Genomic DNA, 16,583 nt, shown 5'->3' on the forward strand with positions numbered 1-16,583 from the left:
TTAGGAGCATAGGGCATCTCAGGTTGACTCACCCTTAGTTCCTTCTATGCAGAGCCATATGGAAAGGAAAACATTGCTATGATCTGTTGAGTTCTCAATATTAGGTACTTAGGTCAGCTGAGAGAATCTATTCCCTGAATTCCACACAACCTCATGAGGTAGGAAAAGCAATATTATTAGCCTAACTTTATGTGCAAGGAAATAGAAAAAGAGGTTCTAATGAGAGGCATTGGCCAGATCAATAGCTCGTAGGAGACAGCCTGAGTGAAGTAGGGAAAACCTAGTAAGATCTCAGAGAATATTCTTGTGTATTTTTGGCTTTGGTTTTATTCTGTGTGTGTGTTGTTTGTTTGGTGTTTTTTTCTTTTTTTCATATATTTTTTATTGTAATTAATAGAAGGGTTACATTATAGAAGGTACATTACTTCACAAATATTGATACCCTTTCTCATGTTTGTTTGGGTTTTTTGAAGCTCAGTCATACGGAGTAGCTCAAAGTACTCTTCAACTCTTAATCCTCCTGCCTCTACTTCCAAAGTGCCAGGATTACAGGTTTGCACTAGCTATGTGTGTATGTCTTGTGGCTTTTAAGTTCTTTTAAAGAAATTCCAAGATTTAGTAATATTTCATTTCCTAGAAAGCTTTTTGAGAGAGAGAGAGAGAGAGAGAGAGAGAGAGAGAGAGAGAGAGAGAGAGAGAGAGAGAGAGAGAATGTGGCTTGCAGTCAGTGACTAGTGCTGTCCCAATCTAGTTGTTTACAACCTACTTGTCAAGGAGTTCTCACCTTAGATGAGAATCCTAATGTCTTTTGTTTTTTGAGCTATACGTCCACTTTTGGCTTTCTGATGGTTCATCGGAGCTAAGAGTCTTCACAGACTTTCCTGGCTGCGTTGGCTTCAAACTGCAATCCTCTGATCTCAGCCTCCTAGCAATTAGGACTAAAGGTTCCTAGGATCACAGGCTCCCAGCTAGATATTAACTGCAAATTATGGGATGTTCTCATCAAAAATAATTCAGATCCTAATAAAAATGTCAATGTCTGGAAAAGTTGAATCCTGAGATAGGAATGAATGAATGAATGAATGAATAGATGAACAGCTGAATAAAAAGTGTACCTCCTGGGCCAGGAGTGTGACCTAGTGGTACAATGCCTGCTAGCAAGCACCAACACCTGTGTTCGATTCCTTGGTACCATACACACATAGAAAAATTCAGAAGTGGTGCTGTGGCTCAAGTGGTAGAGCTCTACCCTTGAGAAAGCCCAGTAACAATGCTCAGTTCAAGCCCCAGGACTGGCAAAAAAAAAATGTACCCCTGTTTCTATATGCCTAAATTACCTAACTTGCACAACAACTGAAATTGGAAACTCCTAACCAATGACAGCCCTATAGTGTGTCTGGATGCTAAACATAGACAAGGTCTGAATTACCAAAGTCTAAATCAAGCTTTATCACACACACTTGCCACAAGAATGTCATCCTGATAAAGCCTTCTGTCTTCCCACACATAACTGCATGCCCTCAATACATACTATCTTCCACCTAACTGCTGGGGGAGACAAATCACCTCTGTACTCTTGCTGTCTAGACAAACTCTTTGAAAGGGTCCCTGATTCTACTAGTGCACCAAAAATGCACTGCTGTCAGTTACATTAAAGCTATTGTGGTAAATCTGAATACTATATAATAGAGGAGAAATTTAAAAAAAACTGTTACAGATGTTTACTTGTTTATTTGAAATAGGAGGGGAAAAATGAGGGGAAGGGTTGGGGGGAGGGAAATGGGAACAAAAACATAAGAAGGGATATCAATGTGTAAGAAGTAATGTACCCTCTATCTGACAAATATAACTGTAACCCTTCTATACATTGAAATAAAAAATATAAAAATAAATTTTAAAAACTATGTTACAGAACTAAAAGGAATACAGGAAGCTATTGGAGGATGATTTTATCATTGATCAATGACCTTCAAGGTGACTATAATTAATACTTGATAAGCCCTTGGGATAAAGTATGGCATACATTCTTATCAAGCTGCTCTTAATATTGCTCTTATAAAGTATGCATCTGAATCTTTACATGTAACACTAGTCCCCTTAATTTTAGTTTAAACCGAGAACAACATTTTTCTTTTGACAGTTGTATCTCACTGTGACAGTCTGTGGCCAGCTCATTTACAATTAAGACAAATCTAAAATACCTGACTTCCCACCATAGCATGAGGAAATGGCAAAGAAGTATGTCCTGCAGGTACTCGGGTGTTGCTGCCTGATTTTCCAAACCCTGGAAGGCATTGTGGTGGTGTGGCTGCACCATCACAGACTCTTGCTGGTGTCACAATCAGGAAGGCATCTAGCAATGTGTTGGGAGCCAAGTGCAGGGTCAGGCTGGCCGATGAATCTGCATCACTGAGTAAGATAACTACACAGAGAAATGAGCTGTCATGCATGAACGCCATGCCTAACTTTGAGCTATATCATCGGTATTGTGAATCACTCTCCACTGAGACTTGATTACTATTGGGTACGAATGTGTTATTCCTTTACCACTCTCTGCTAAGACCTATAGTCAGAGTAAACACGTGGACCTCTTCTGCCTTGCCCACCTTTGTGCTGATAGGCTCCTGCACCCTATATTAGCTGAATGTACTTCCTCAATAAAGGAGTTCCTGGGGCCGGGAGTTTGGCCTAGTGGTTAAAGTGCTTGCCTAGCATGCATGAAGACCTGGGTTCAATTCCTTGGTACCACATATAGAAAAAAGCTGGAAGTGGTGCTGAGGCTCAAGTGGTAGAGCTCTAGCCTTGAGAAAGTCCAAGGACAGTGCTCAGGCCCTGAGCTCAAGCCCAGGACTGGCAAAAAAAAAAGGAGTTCCTGCCTTGACAGGTCTCCCTGACTTGTCTGATGGTCCTTCAGCGAGAGAGGCCCCTCCTTTCTCAGCTTTGCTGGTCTGGGTGTGTTCTCTCTATCCCTCCTGAGGGTCGGGAGGGACAGAAGACTAAAAACCCCAACAGCAATGTCTTCATGATCAAGCCTTTTTTCCTGGCTGAATGGCTTTACCAAGCATCCTTGCTAGTACCTACTGCCTCCACTATACCTGGAGACACTAACCAAGGCATATAATTCTCACGTTGCTCTGAACTCCATCTCAACCTCTGCCCATAATGGAAACCAGCTACTGCCAGAGCTGAGGGAAGTGGGGTCATGGATGCCTCTAAAATCTCATCAAAAATATAGGCTCCTTTCTTAAACAAAAGTGAAAGGAAGCAAGAGAAGTATATCTGTGAGTTAAAGGATTTCCTGACCTCCAGGTTAAGAATACCTAGATTTACAAGACTAAAAGAAAAAAAGAATAAAACTACTAAGAGAGAAGGGCATAGAGACAGTAGAAAGCAAGTGGAAAAGGAAGAGGGAAGGGAAAGGTGGAGGAGGCCGGAATGAGGGACTACTGAAAAAAGTGCCACTCTTCTCTTCTGGCTCCAGTTGTAACTCCCTGGTGAAAGACATGAAATTCTGTGGCTTCATACAAAATTCTTCCTTTCTCAGAGCTCTGCCTCTATTCCATGGGTCATATGAATCTTTCTGACTAAATATTCTGTCTCATTTAAAAAATGCTACTTTAATAATATGCAACCAGAATGGAAATAGGAGGAGGAGAATAAATACTGCCACAGAACTTTACAATTGCTGTGGTCCCTCATTTAGTCAATAAACATTCAAGGACCACAGTCTATTTGTGTCATGTGCCAGAGTCAATTACCAACAAATACTACAACTATAAACAGCCAAACACATACTGTGTACTTTGTACCATGTGCCATACTAAGAACTTTAGACATACTAATTAATCTTATCCTCATATTAGTCCATTGTCTTAAGATGAGTTACTATTCTTTTCCATAGTTACTTAGCCAGTAAATGGAAGAATGGTAGACTGATACACTAGTGCATGCCCTTAATCATTATTGTGTGATTCCTATCTTCCACCAACTCATAGGCCAGAAAAAGCTGTATCTAGCAGTTTGACAATCAAATGAACACAACTATAAAATATATGCAAATCTGAAATAGACATACTTTTTCACAGAAAGGAGAACCTATCTGGCATCCCAATGTATTATATATTATAAATAAGTTTACTTCCTATCAAGGACTCATATACATATATATATGTCTAATTTCATGTAACAATAATATCTAAAGCTTCCACAAAATTGGCACTTCTTTAAGAGAATAAATTTATTTTCAAGGAAAAACAGTTTATAAATGTTAAATGTTTATACTAGTTCAATAGCATACCCCTTTATCCAGATATGTATATATATATAATTTGCATACTAATTCCTTTATTAACAAGAAATACAGTGGCAACATATAAAACACAGAAAATTATTAGTGTATGTTTCAAGACAATTTTGAGATGGCACTGGAGATGATAATAATAAACTTCAAGTCAGGCTAGTCAAACACAAGGGATTGAGATTGCACAATTACCTTAGTGCAAGTAAGTGCTTTCTTGCAATTTTAAAGTAATTATCAGAATGTTGTGAGCAGAACTATGTGAACACCTCATTTTCAAAGCAAATGTATAAAATCTCCTGTAGCTCTTCAATGTCCCGATGTTATGTGATTTGGAACACTCTGCTCATTGCTTCAGCCATGCCAGTTACTAACTCTAGGCTCCCAGACTCAAAGATCCCACTCTTAACCTCTGAGTGTGCAAGACAAGTCACCTCCAGGAGCTTCTTTCTTGTTCTTTCATTGAGCTCCTTTTTCTTGAAACTTTACAACCACTAGATATGACTATCGACATGCACAAAACCAAAAAGCAAAGAGTGGGGCCCCTGACCAAGGGATTCTTGATTGTCAACTGATTCTAGGCAACTGCTAGATTTAAGTAATCCTGAACTACATCACAGAAATTAGTATTTAGTTATAGGTATTACTTTACTCTGCTATAAAATATGGGAGCTGGGCTGGAAAGATGATCTTAAAAGTCCCTTCCAGAAAGAACTAACAGTCTGTGAGTCTCAGCTCTATAGCTATTTCATAAATATTGGTTTCTATCCAGCAACACTTTATGCTTCTTCAGAGCAGGGGCCACATTTTTTCTACATTTCCAAGCCAGCAAATGCTTGATAAATAGTAGATGCTACATAAACTAGTGGCTCATGGGTTTATGTGTCTGGATCCTACTGACTGACAGCCAGTACAGACACTGCTATGGTCAGGCTATTTGGCAGACCTTGTGCAGATGCTGGATTATGTCTTCTCTTACAGAGACTTCAAAATGTCAGCACTTGATTTACTGTGAGAAATCAAACTATTTCAAATAAAATGATTCTAAGAAAGTGCAAGTTCTGACTGTTTATCTCTTAAAGAACCACAGAAACTCTTTATAGATAACATCTGGTTTATGAGAATTTTGAACTTTATTCCCTTATTATTCTAAGGGCTCACATACCTACTAGAAACTAAGTGACAAGAATAAGACTACAGTATGTTTTTACAGGGATAGTATTTGGATGACCAGGTAGCCACAGAAGTCCATCCAAATTGCCTTATATCTATTATAAGTTTATTCCATTGAAAAGAGAGACTTCTAGCTGGCCTTCATTTATTTTTCCGGGTCTGACTACTAAATTCTAACCAGGAATTATATGTCTTGGGAAATATAATATTTGTTGTCTATATAATATATAGACAACAATACTTCTTTATTGGTATAGAACTTCATAGTGTTTGAATTATTTTTTTTGCCAGTCCTGGGCTTGAGCTCAGGGCCTGAGCACTGTCCTTGGACTTTCTCAAGGCTAGAGCTCTACCACTTGAGCCTCAGCAGCACTTCCGGCTTTTTTTTCTATATATGTGGTACCAAGGACTCGAACCCGGGTCTTCATGCATGCTAGGCAAGCACTTTAACCACTAGGCCAAACTCCTGGCCCCTATTTGAATTATTTTTATACATTATGACATTTAAACCTCTACAACAACCCTTGTAGTAAGGAAGTTATCCATTATGTTTATCTTACAAAAGAGAAAAGGAGGTTGTAGAGAAGTTAACAAACGCCCTAAATGGTTAATTTGAACTTAAATGGCAGGATCTTAAGCTCTACTAAAGACTCCTGAATGAGTATTAGAGGGGGAAATCATGTATTATCTGGGTCAAACAGAAAAGGCTAAAATTGTTTTGTCCATTGAATTCTGGTTTTTAAAACACTGGATGCATGAAAAAGCAAAGTTGCAGAATGTATGTGCTACTGCTTCAGTCATTTACTCTTCCTGTGTAATTCCTGAAAACATTACTATTTGTGAACCTGAGTTTAAAGATGTATCTACATGGCAAAGATCATGTAACCCTTCTATTAATTACAATAAAAAATATATGAAAAAAGATGTATCTACACATTTATATAAGCAATTATATCTTCCCATCATGCATAGTCATATACCACATTTACTTGTTCTTCATAATCTGCCTTACTGATTATGAAACTAAGTGAAAAAAAAATCAAGACTTATACAGGGTCAGGATTTAAAATCTAAATGTATCATATAAGAAATGTGTAGGATGCTCAACATCTCTGGTCATAATAGAAATGCAAATCAAAACAACTCTAAGATTCCACCTCACTCCAGTTAGAATGGCCAGGATCAAGAAAACTAATAACAACAGATGCTGGAGGGGTTGTGGCCAGGAGGGATCACTACTACACTGTTGGTGGGAGTGCAAACTCGTTCAACCACTATGGAAAGCAGTATGGCAGTGCCTCAAAAGACTAAACATAGAGCTCCCCTATGACCCAGCAATTCCACTACTTGGCATTTACCCAATCATCCAGAAACAAGGACATACTAAACCCACTAGCACAACAATGTTCATTGCAGTACTATTTACCATAGCAAAGATATGGAACCAACCTAGATGTCCCTCAGTTAATGAGTGGATTAACAGGATGTGGTATTTGTACACAATGGAATTCTATGCTGCTGTCAGAAAGAATGACATTGCCCCATTTGTAAGGAAATGGAAAGACTTAGAAAAGATCATATTAAGTGAAGTAAGGCAGACTCAAAGGAACTTAGGCTCAATGGTTTCTCTCATTTGTCATAATCAGTAGAAACCTTGGGCTCTCCTAGCAGAGATTTGCAATAGAGCAAAACCTTGATACAAAAGGCCATATAGTAGGATGCTGAATGAAAGGATCTCTAGGATATAGAAACACAAGCCATATAATGAATGATTGTTGTTCTTAAGGTACTATGTTATCTCTCATCTCTTTTGCTGTCCCTTGGTTATCTCATATTGTTAAAGTATCTCACTCTGTTACCTGATATATCGGATATATTTGTATTAGGTTATTTGAAATTGGATAGGGAATGGGGGAAAACAAGATGAGGGATGGGGATGGGGGGGAGGGAAATGGGGACCAAGACATGTGAAAGGGTATCAATGTATGGGAATTAATGCACCATCTATCTGGCAAATATCATGTAACCCTTCTACTAATTACAATAAAAATATATGAAAAAAAAGAAATGTGTAGAAATTCCTTAAGCATATACCAAGTTAAAATTCCTCAGCAAAGCACTATATTAAAGTTCATGAACTTGAATACTCAAGTTGGCATATTTCAAGGTATTTTTATTCTTATTTAAAGGACAGTTGTTCAAAATATAGAGAGAAATGAAAGTTGCATGTTTCTATGGAAAAGTCACGCTTTATTTTTCTCTAATGTTTATAAGCTTCCAGTATCAAAGGCAAACAGGAAAAAAGTATTTTTTGTTTTTTTTTAAAAAGGAAGTAATTATCTGAGCACAGTGGCAGATATTCCGGAAGCAAACATCAGAGGATCATGGTATTCCAGGCCAGCCCCAGACAAAACTATAAGATCAAAAGTTGGCATGGTTTAAGTAGTAAAGGAGTTGAAAGGAGGAGGATGAGGAAAGGAAAGAGGAAGAAGGAGGAAGAGGAGAGGAGAAAAAGGAGAAGAAAATAAAGAAGGCAAAGAACAAGATGACAAAAATGACATTTAACAAAATACTAGCAAAATGAATCCAGCAACAAGTACACAAAATAATCATAATCATGAATAACTGAAAGCTTTTCTCCAAGACTAGAATGAGCCAAGCATGTCCATTCTAACGACTATTATCCAATTTTCTACTAAAGGTTCGAGCCAAATTATCCAGCCTTTCTTTGATATGTTGTGTTTGGGGATCATTATTTAGGAAGTTACAGTTGTGCCTAGGAGCCCCAGAGTTTCCCCTATCCTTTCCTGTAGTATTTTCAGGTTATCTGGTGTTGCATTGAAGGTTTTGGTCCATTTTGAGTTGATTCTGATACAGGGTGATATATAAGGGACTAACCTCAGTTTTTTTCATGTGTACAGCCAATTCTGCCAGCACCCTTTGATGAAGAGGCTGTCTTTCTTCCACCCTGTGTTTTCGCCTCCCTCATCAAAGATTAGGTGCCTATTGGTCTGCAGGTTCATTCTGGGTCTTCAATTCTATTCCATTGGTCCTCAAGCTTGTTCATGTGCCAGTACCAAGTTGTTTTTATAACTATGTCTTTGTAATAGATAATAGAGTTTGAAATTTGGTATTGATATTCCTTCAGCACTGCTCTTCCTGTTAAAAATTATTTTTTTTCTATTCCAGGTATCCTATTATTCTGTATAATTTTTTTGATTGCTTCTACTATATTACTGAAAAATGTTACTGGGATTTTGATGGTTAATGAACATAGTTTGTAGATAACTTGGGCAGTATTGCCTTTTTCATGTTGTGAATCCTCCCAATTCAGGAGCATGGAAGGTTTTTCCACTTCCTTAAATATGCTTTAGTTTCTTCTGACTGTCTGTTCCTAAATTCTTAGGATATATCCTAGTAAACATTTTTGGAATTAATTGTCATGTGTAAGTGTCACATTTGGACATTGCCTAATTTGATAATTTAAAGAGAAAGTCCATGTAAGTTATGTTTGCAAGTCAGAAAACAAAGTAATTGTATAATGCTCTGAAATGTAAAAATAAAACAAAACAAAAAAATTGTTTTAAAAATCAACTAAATCCAACAAAAAAATAAAGGTTCCAGCCAGCTCAACTGAGTACCAGAGAGAAATGAAAGGCAACTAGATCAGAAAGAAAGAATCCAAACCATTTTTATTTTATTATCAAATAATATGATCTTGAATACATATTGATTCCAAGAAATGAACACACACACACACACACACACACACACACACACACACACACACACACAAATGGATCCTAATTGAGAGGGACAAGCGTAAGATTTCCATATGAAAGCAAGACAAAATAAAGTAAAATTTATCAGCAATCCATGATCTAAGCACACCTAAAAAAAGTTCTTTTAATTACATTCATCTCAACCTGAGATATAGAAATCCAAAATTCAGAATTTACCTTTTTAAAAGTGTCCATGGTATTTGCTTAAGAAAAATATTTGCTAGCATGTGCATAGTTCTAGAAAATGTGGAGGAAAAGAATCTTTTGTTTATATAGCCAAAGTTAATGACGGGAATTAGAAAAGATTTTGAACTAACAGATTTTGTGTCGGGCCTATTACAGAACAGCTAATCTGTTCAAGTTTTAATTCTCTCTAATGGGTTTTCCTCAAAGTACTTTACAGCAATCGAAATCAGTTCAAAATACTGCATCTTGATGCTCATACAAAGTAGAAAGCAATAACAACATTTTCAATTATTTAGTTTGCCTTTTTACTTTGTCCCAGTCTCCCAGAGATTTTAAACACCATTAAGTACTTCACAATACTGATATGGACTCCTTCCTTCCTCAATTACATTGAAATTAACACAGAAGTGGTATCTTATTCCAATATTATTGAGCATACTTCTTAGGTAATATAAACCAAACATACAGAGAAAGAAAAATTGTCCTACTTTTACAAAAGCATCCATTTATTTCTTTCCCAAGGATCCTGCCCAGTTTAAAATGTAGAAAGTAAAAAATAAGATAAAGGATGAGAGTTCCTGCTGAACACCAGGAAATGTTCTTCATTCCCTCAAGGCCATAGCAAACACTTGGCTCATTCATTCCCATAGGTAGTAAACCTTCATTCCCTGTTTATTTGAAGGTTCACATAGCTATTTGTTTTTATTTAATTTTTTAACTCAAAACCAGTCTTTATGGTACAGACTAGATTATAGCAACAGAAACATTTTCATCTGTAAATTAGTTGATTCTTTACCTTTTTGTCATATATTTTTATTACAGTTAATAGAAGTGTTACATTATGTTCACAGATAAAAGATGCATTACTTCACATACATTGATACCCTTTCTCATGTCTTGGTCCCCATTTCCCTTCCTCCACCCCAGCCCCTCCTCTTGTTTTCCTCCCTTCCCAATCCAACTTCAAATAACCAAATACGAATATATACAATATATCAGATAACCAGGTGAAATACTGTAACAATATGAGATAACCAAGGGACAGCAAAAGAGGTGAGAGATAACATAGTACATTAAGGATAACAATCACTCATTATGATTCCCTTTACTTTATGTACGTAATTTTACTCTGTATCCAGTATTTGATCTTTGTCTATAGTAAGCAAAGTAAGTTCATTAAGAATCAAGTCATTTTTAACTAAATACACAGTGTTCATCTCTACAAGATAAAAAGCAAATTGTTTAGAGACAAATTATTAAATAAACACATATTCTCAAAAACAATTTCCCTAATATTTCATACCTGTCATGAGGGGAAAATCTCGTGGGTTTCTTTTGAATAGAAAGATTTTGCCCATGCGCCGGGAGTTTGGCCTAGTGGTTAAAGTGCTTGCCTAGCATGCACGAAGACCCGGGTTCAATTCCTCGGTACTCCACATACATGGCAAAAAGCTGGAAGTGGTGCTGAGGCTCAAGTGGTAGAGCTCTAGCCTTGAGAAAGCCCAAGGACAGGGCTCAGGCCCTGAGCCCAAGCCCAGGACTGGCAAAAAAAAAAAAAAGAAAGAAAGATTTTGCCCACTTTTCTCATAACCATCCCCATGAAAATTCAAAAGAAGTGAAAAATTCCAGAAAAAGTAAAACACAGACCAGAAGGCAAAGATCTCTTACACTATAAAAGAACACTGTATCAGACAGTTCTGTAAGCCTTTGGGGGGGATCATATAGTTTTAATTTAAAATGGTAAGTAATCAAAAGAAAAAAGATTCTGACTGATGTCATATGTAACCAAATAACTGTTAATGAACAACTATATAACATATAATAGTAACTACATAATAAATAACTGTTAATTTCTCTTGTTAGGAGTACACGCTCCCTGCTGGGTGTCTGTCTTAAGACCTGCACCATAGCTGGGTTAAAAGAGGATTGTCCCACTCCTTGATGTCACACTTATCTGTAGGACTTACTAGACCACTGAAATGGAAGCCACTCATCCTATGTCACATCCCACAGAAGCGCCTTTTCCATTCCACCAAAGAGACAGCATGTTTAAAAAAAAAAAAATGGTCCTCTGTGGCAGCTAGGCCCAGGAGTAAAAAAGGCAGGAGAGCAGAGTAGTTCCTCAATTCCACCGAGAATGAGCAAGAATCATACCTGTCCTTGTAAACCTTGAGATTGAGTGGTGTTAATACAACTTGACTGAGCAGTATTATGAAATGTTAAGTAACAAACCGCTGCACTTAGTGGAAGAAAGTATCAGATCATTTCCCATACCTGGCTATAGTCAACTCATAAACATAATCATACTTTTCCGTCTTTGAAAAGGTTGTCAGTTTAAAAAAAATAAACAATGATACAATGACTCACATAAATGCTTCGAAATATCATTAAGCGACAGAATGAATGTTGCCGTTAAGTGCAATTGCTATTTAAAACATCCTTAACCATCAGGGAAAGGCAAATCAAAGCTTCATTAAGATTCCATCTCACCCTAGTCAGAATGGCTATCATCAAGAAAACAAATAACAGCTGGCCAAGAGGGGCATGTCTATAATCCCAACTATAAGAAAACCATGAGGTCTGATGTTAATCCTGGAGCAAAAGTCAAGATTCTACCCAAAACTTAAAGCATTAAAAGGGCTGCGGGAATGGCACGGTGAAAGAGTATTTGCCTAGCCAGCAGAAAACCCAGACTTCAAAGCCCAATATAGCTAAAAGAACATTAAAAAAGAAAAATTAGTAACAATGCAAAGTGAAAGAAGATTTAGTAGTAAACTCAGAACTATTGAGTAGTTACTATGTGCTTCATTATTTATGCATATTATTTCAAATCTTCTAACAATACAGTGACAATATAATTTCCATTGGTACATTAGGAAACTGAGGATCAAACAGTTTAGATGGCATAGCCATAACATGGAATGTTCCTGCCAAGTGAATTTTTTAAACTATCCTTAAAATTTAACTTGTCTTATTCTCAAAGAGGCTTAAAGAAGACATTTATAGTTATTTTTGTCATCTGTCTTAATATTTCACAGTCCCTTATGCCAAGAATCTATTAATTTTATTTTACCCAACCCTATGGCATAAATTAAGCCTGTTTATTCTTTTGCTTGTTGCCAAAGCAACACTTTTATATAGAATAAAGCCTACAGCAGGAAGAGATCATCTACATTTTTAAATTCAGTTTACACATGATTTCCAATGACTGATGAAGAAATTTTTACCCATCTTATTATTGTGTCATTATTATTGTTATTAATAAAGTTATGTTTTGATGTTGTAGACATGATCAACTGTGGCAAAATTGTTACCATTTTCTTCATCTGTAAAATTTGCCACATTAGTGGTTTTATAAGTAAACCAATAATTAAGGGGAAATATATAGAGACAGTATATTTTTATACATGTTAAATACTGGCAAAAAAGCTAGATATATAGCGCAAATGGTACAATGCTTAGAAGGCAAGAAACCTTGGCTTCAATCCATAGTTCTACAGGGGGAAAAGCGGCACTAGGGGTGGGGGATTTAGATCTGTGGAAGAGCACTTGCCTAGCAAGTACAAGGCCCTCAGTTCGACCCTCACTTCTGGGGGAATGAAAGTGGATTACGGACACTTCACACACAGAGAAGTCTGCTTAATTAGAATCCTACTAGTCTAAAATACATAATACTCATATACAGCTTACTACATTATTCAGAGTTTATAAACTCGAAATAAGTGCCAAGCTTATATACAAGCTTATATACAAGCTTCTTGGACATTCTATGTGCATATGTAAATATATGTATAAAATATATGTGAAGTATAATATATGGTACATCTGTATAAAATATGTAGTATTATACACATGTGTATATATACATATATATGTCTTATATATAGTTTCAGGGTAAACTGGCCCTCAGAACCCACATGACACTGCCATTAAGAGATGTGAATTACAAGATAGAAATTATATGTAGAGACTCTGAGTGAAAATCCCAAACTTGTCATCCTACCAATGAAACCTTGTGACTTTGTTTCCTCCCTAGAAAACAGAGAATAGATAAAAAAAAGTCAAATGAAATGTAAAGAATTGATTAATCTTCCCTTCATATGAGAACCTCAAACCATACTAGATCCAGCCTACCACCTTTTCCAAGGAGATCCTACCATTGAGTGTTATCATCCCCAAGTTCTCAACTGTAAGTCTTCAATATTTGAAAACAATTTTTAAAATTCATTGGAGATATTCCAATATTAGACAAGTTCGCTAATTTTTCCTGGTGATATAGCCTCACCCAATTACATGAATCAAAACTTTTAAAACACTCTAATTATATTACAGAAAGTATGACAGATTTATGCTAAAGTGGCTTATGCAGACTTTTTTTCATTAAGCCTTTTTCTCAAAAATAAGTATGAAGCACTTTTCAGTCTCCTTTTACAATCCAAGAGTTAGACCTCTTCTTTCTATGGGTTCATTTTCTGAACCTTCCATTGCTCAGAGACACTGAGAAATAGACAGGCAGCCAGACAGTGAATGAGATTCATTCACATCTATAGTCCCTGCAAGTACTCTCATGTTCTTTCTTTTACTCTGGGACTGGCCACACTCTTTCCTCTGAGACTTTCTTTCATCAGCTTTTCCTCAAGAGAGAGAACATAGCTATATGTTCCCACCTCCCATTCCTCTTGCATCTTCAAGCATGAGTTACCACTTCAATTCCAGCCTTCTGTCCTGCCACTCCCTCCTTAGATACTGCTGACCTACAACTCACTGGTACTAGGTACTGCTACTGCTCACGACTTGCTGCTGTACCCCTTTGCTTTTACTTACATCACTGTACATACCACCTTCCCTCTTCTCTCAGCCTGGTTATCTCCAGTTCATCCTTCAGGACTCAAGTCAGTAGCCACTTTCCCTAGGAAATCTCCCCTAAAACTGCAGGCTAGTAGTGTAGCCTTTCATCTACTCCACAGGATTTCAGGAAGGTAAAAATTATTTGAAGTAATCTATCTAGTCTAAAGTGCAAACACATTATGGCTGGAAATATGATCTGTTCACACTTCTGTGTCTGGTTCAATAAATAGGTCTCCATCATAACCTAGAAACCTACAAGTTCAGAGGAAGAGGGTTAAAATGAGCTTCCCAAAGTCCCTTATCCAGTCTCTCTATTGTGTCAGGTTATTGTATACATGTTTTAAGGTTATAAAATATTACTTCCAGCCTGCTAAGAGAGAAGATAAAGGGAAAGAATCTTAGAATTAATGTTACTAATTACATAAATGTTACACAAACTGCCATATTTTCTTTCAAACTATAAATACTTAATCTTGGAAATTAATTCAAGCATTGGAATTTTAATTCAAGCAGGGTATAGTAGCAGGGTAGTTGACAAAATTCAATACCATTCACATCAAAAAGGTGGTCGGTTCATCCTAAAGAATTAAATTCTATGTTAAAAAAAATTAAAAGAAGTCATCAAAAAAGTTTAATTCTCAAAGAAAGCTGTCCCATGTTCTGGGCAAGAAATATCTTCAATGTAAACAAGAAATAGGAGCATCTTCATACCATAGCTGAGCTAGCCTCTCCTGCATGATTAAGGCTCAGCAGTTCTGCATGCAGCTCTGAACTGGGCTTCCAAAGATGGCACAGGTAGGCATTATGGTGTATTGCTGTACTCTGCGTCCAGGCAACATAGGCCAGGCCCAAAGCTTCATTCTTGAGTCACACAGCTAGAGATACAAAGGGTCTACTACAGTAAAGTGTTAACCTGCTGGAGGAGACCATTACATTTGGATATCATTTAGAACAGAGTGACATTCCATCATTGAAGGCTGTAGTCTATTTCCTTGGAAGACAGAGACAGCTTGAATATTATGCTTCAAATGAATCCTCACTTCCAGCACCCAACAGGATAAGGGAAGGGCAAGAAAGGGCACTGAAGAAAGTAGAAAGATCAAAACTCTAGGATTCTGCAGGGAGGAGCAATGAAGGTCTACCTGCCACAAGACTCTCCAGCAAACCACAGAGTCTGTAGCTCAAAGATACTTGCCTCTCAGCCTGAGGTCAAGTCCTCCAGCTGCTAGCACCTTCTATTTTAACAATTCCAGACATAACACAAACAGGCTCACTGCTGGGGAACATGGGGAAAGAAGTTTGTGGGGCCATGTTAACAGCTGTTTTCTCAGCTAAGTTAGAAATCCCAAGAAGCCTGAATGATGCCATTTAAGCTCTGAACAGAGCTGATCATTCTTAGTTGCTTTTTGTCCTTAAGGATCCCTTGACCCAACAAAGAAAACCTGCATGTCTAAGAGTCTGTTTTTTTAAAAAGTTATCTCAATTACCTACTATATGATGGTAGCAAATAAACAGTGTTGTCTTCAGTGTAAAAGGCATAGATTCCCATCACTCTAGTACAAACTAAAACAATAATAAACACTTGTTCAATTTACTATGGGCCTGACCTATGTCAGGCAAGTTTCTCTGTCTCTCCCCCACTAGGCAAAGGAAGTTCAATTAGCAGAAAATAATGCTGCATGCTACAAGGATGCAATTAGTCTGACAACACACTGCACTATGATGCTCAGGACAACATGGCAGTCACTAAGAGCACAAGTAAGCATTATGGCACCCACAAAAGCTCTACCTTCTCAGGCTTACATGTGACCAAAGCTGCAAGATTCCAACTTGTATTCCTCAAAATTCAACCCCTTTATCAAATGAAAAATACTTGCGGTTATTCAAATCCCATTTGGTTTTGTTTTTTTAATATTTTTATTGTAATTAATAAAAGGGTTACATGATATTTGCCAGATAGAAGGTGCATTAATTCACATACATTGATACCCTTTCACATGTCTTGGTCCCCATTACCCTCCCCCCTACCCCCCCCATCTTGGTTTTTCCCCCTTCCCTATCCAATTTCAAATAACCAAATACAAATAAATCCAATATATCAGATAACAAAGTGAGATACTGTAACAAAATGAGACAACCAAGGGACAGCAAAAAAGATGAGAGATAACATAGTACATTAAGAACAACAATCATTCATTATATGGCTATGTTTCTATATCCTAGAGGTCCTTTCACTTAGCTTCATACTATATGGCCTTATATATCAAAGTATTGCAAATCTCTGCTAGGAGAGCCCA

At 37.1% G+C, this 16,583-nt stretch overlaps 1 protein-coding gene across 2 annotated transcripts in view; it reads right to left on the reverse strand.

The window, feature by feature from the left end:
- Aff3 (ALF transcription elongation factor 3) overlaps window positions 1-16,583 on the reverse strand; it is a 539,479-nt gene that overhangs the window by 473,171 nt on the left and 49,725 nt on the right. Inside the window, exon 1 of one of the 2 annotated variants that reach the window (XM_090336510.1) lies at window positions 2,202-2,445. The exons of the other annotated variant lie outside the window; for it this stretch is intronic. Within the exon in view, the coding sequence (XP_090192636.1) occupies window positions 2,202-2,317 (116 nt within the window). The 5' untranslated portion in view covers window positions 2,318-2,445. Of the gene's footprint in view, window positions 1-2,201; window positions 2,446-16,583 lie in introns of those variants that run through there. 2 annotated transcript variants of the gene reach the window in all.

Source organism: Megascapheus bottae, chromosome 7 (assembly GCF_031878675.1).
Source record: "Megascapheus bottae isolate mThoBot1 chromosome 7, mThoBot2.hap1, whole genome shotgun sequence".
Lineage (NCBI taxonomy): Eukaryota > Metazoa > Chordata > Mammalia > Rodentia > Geomyidae > Megascapheus > Megascapheus bottae.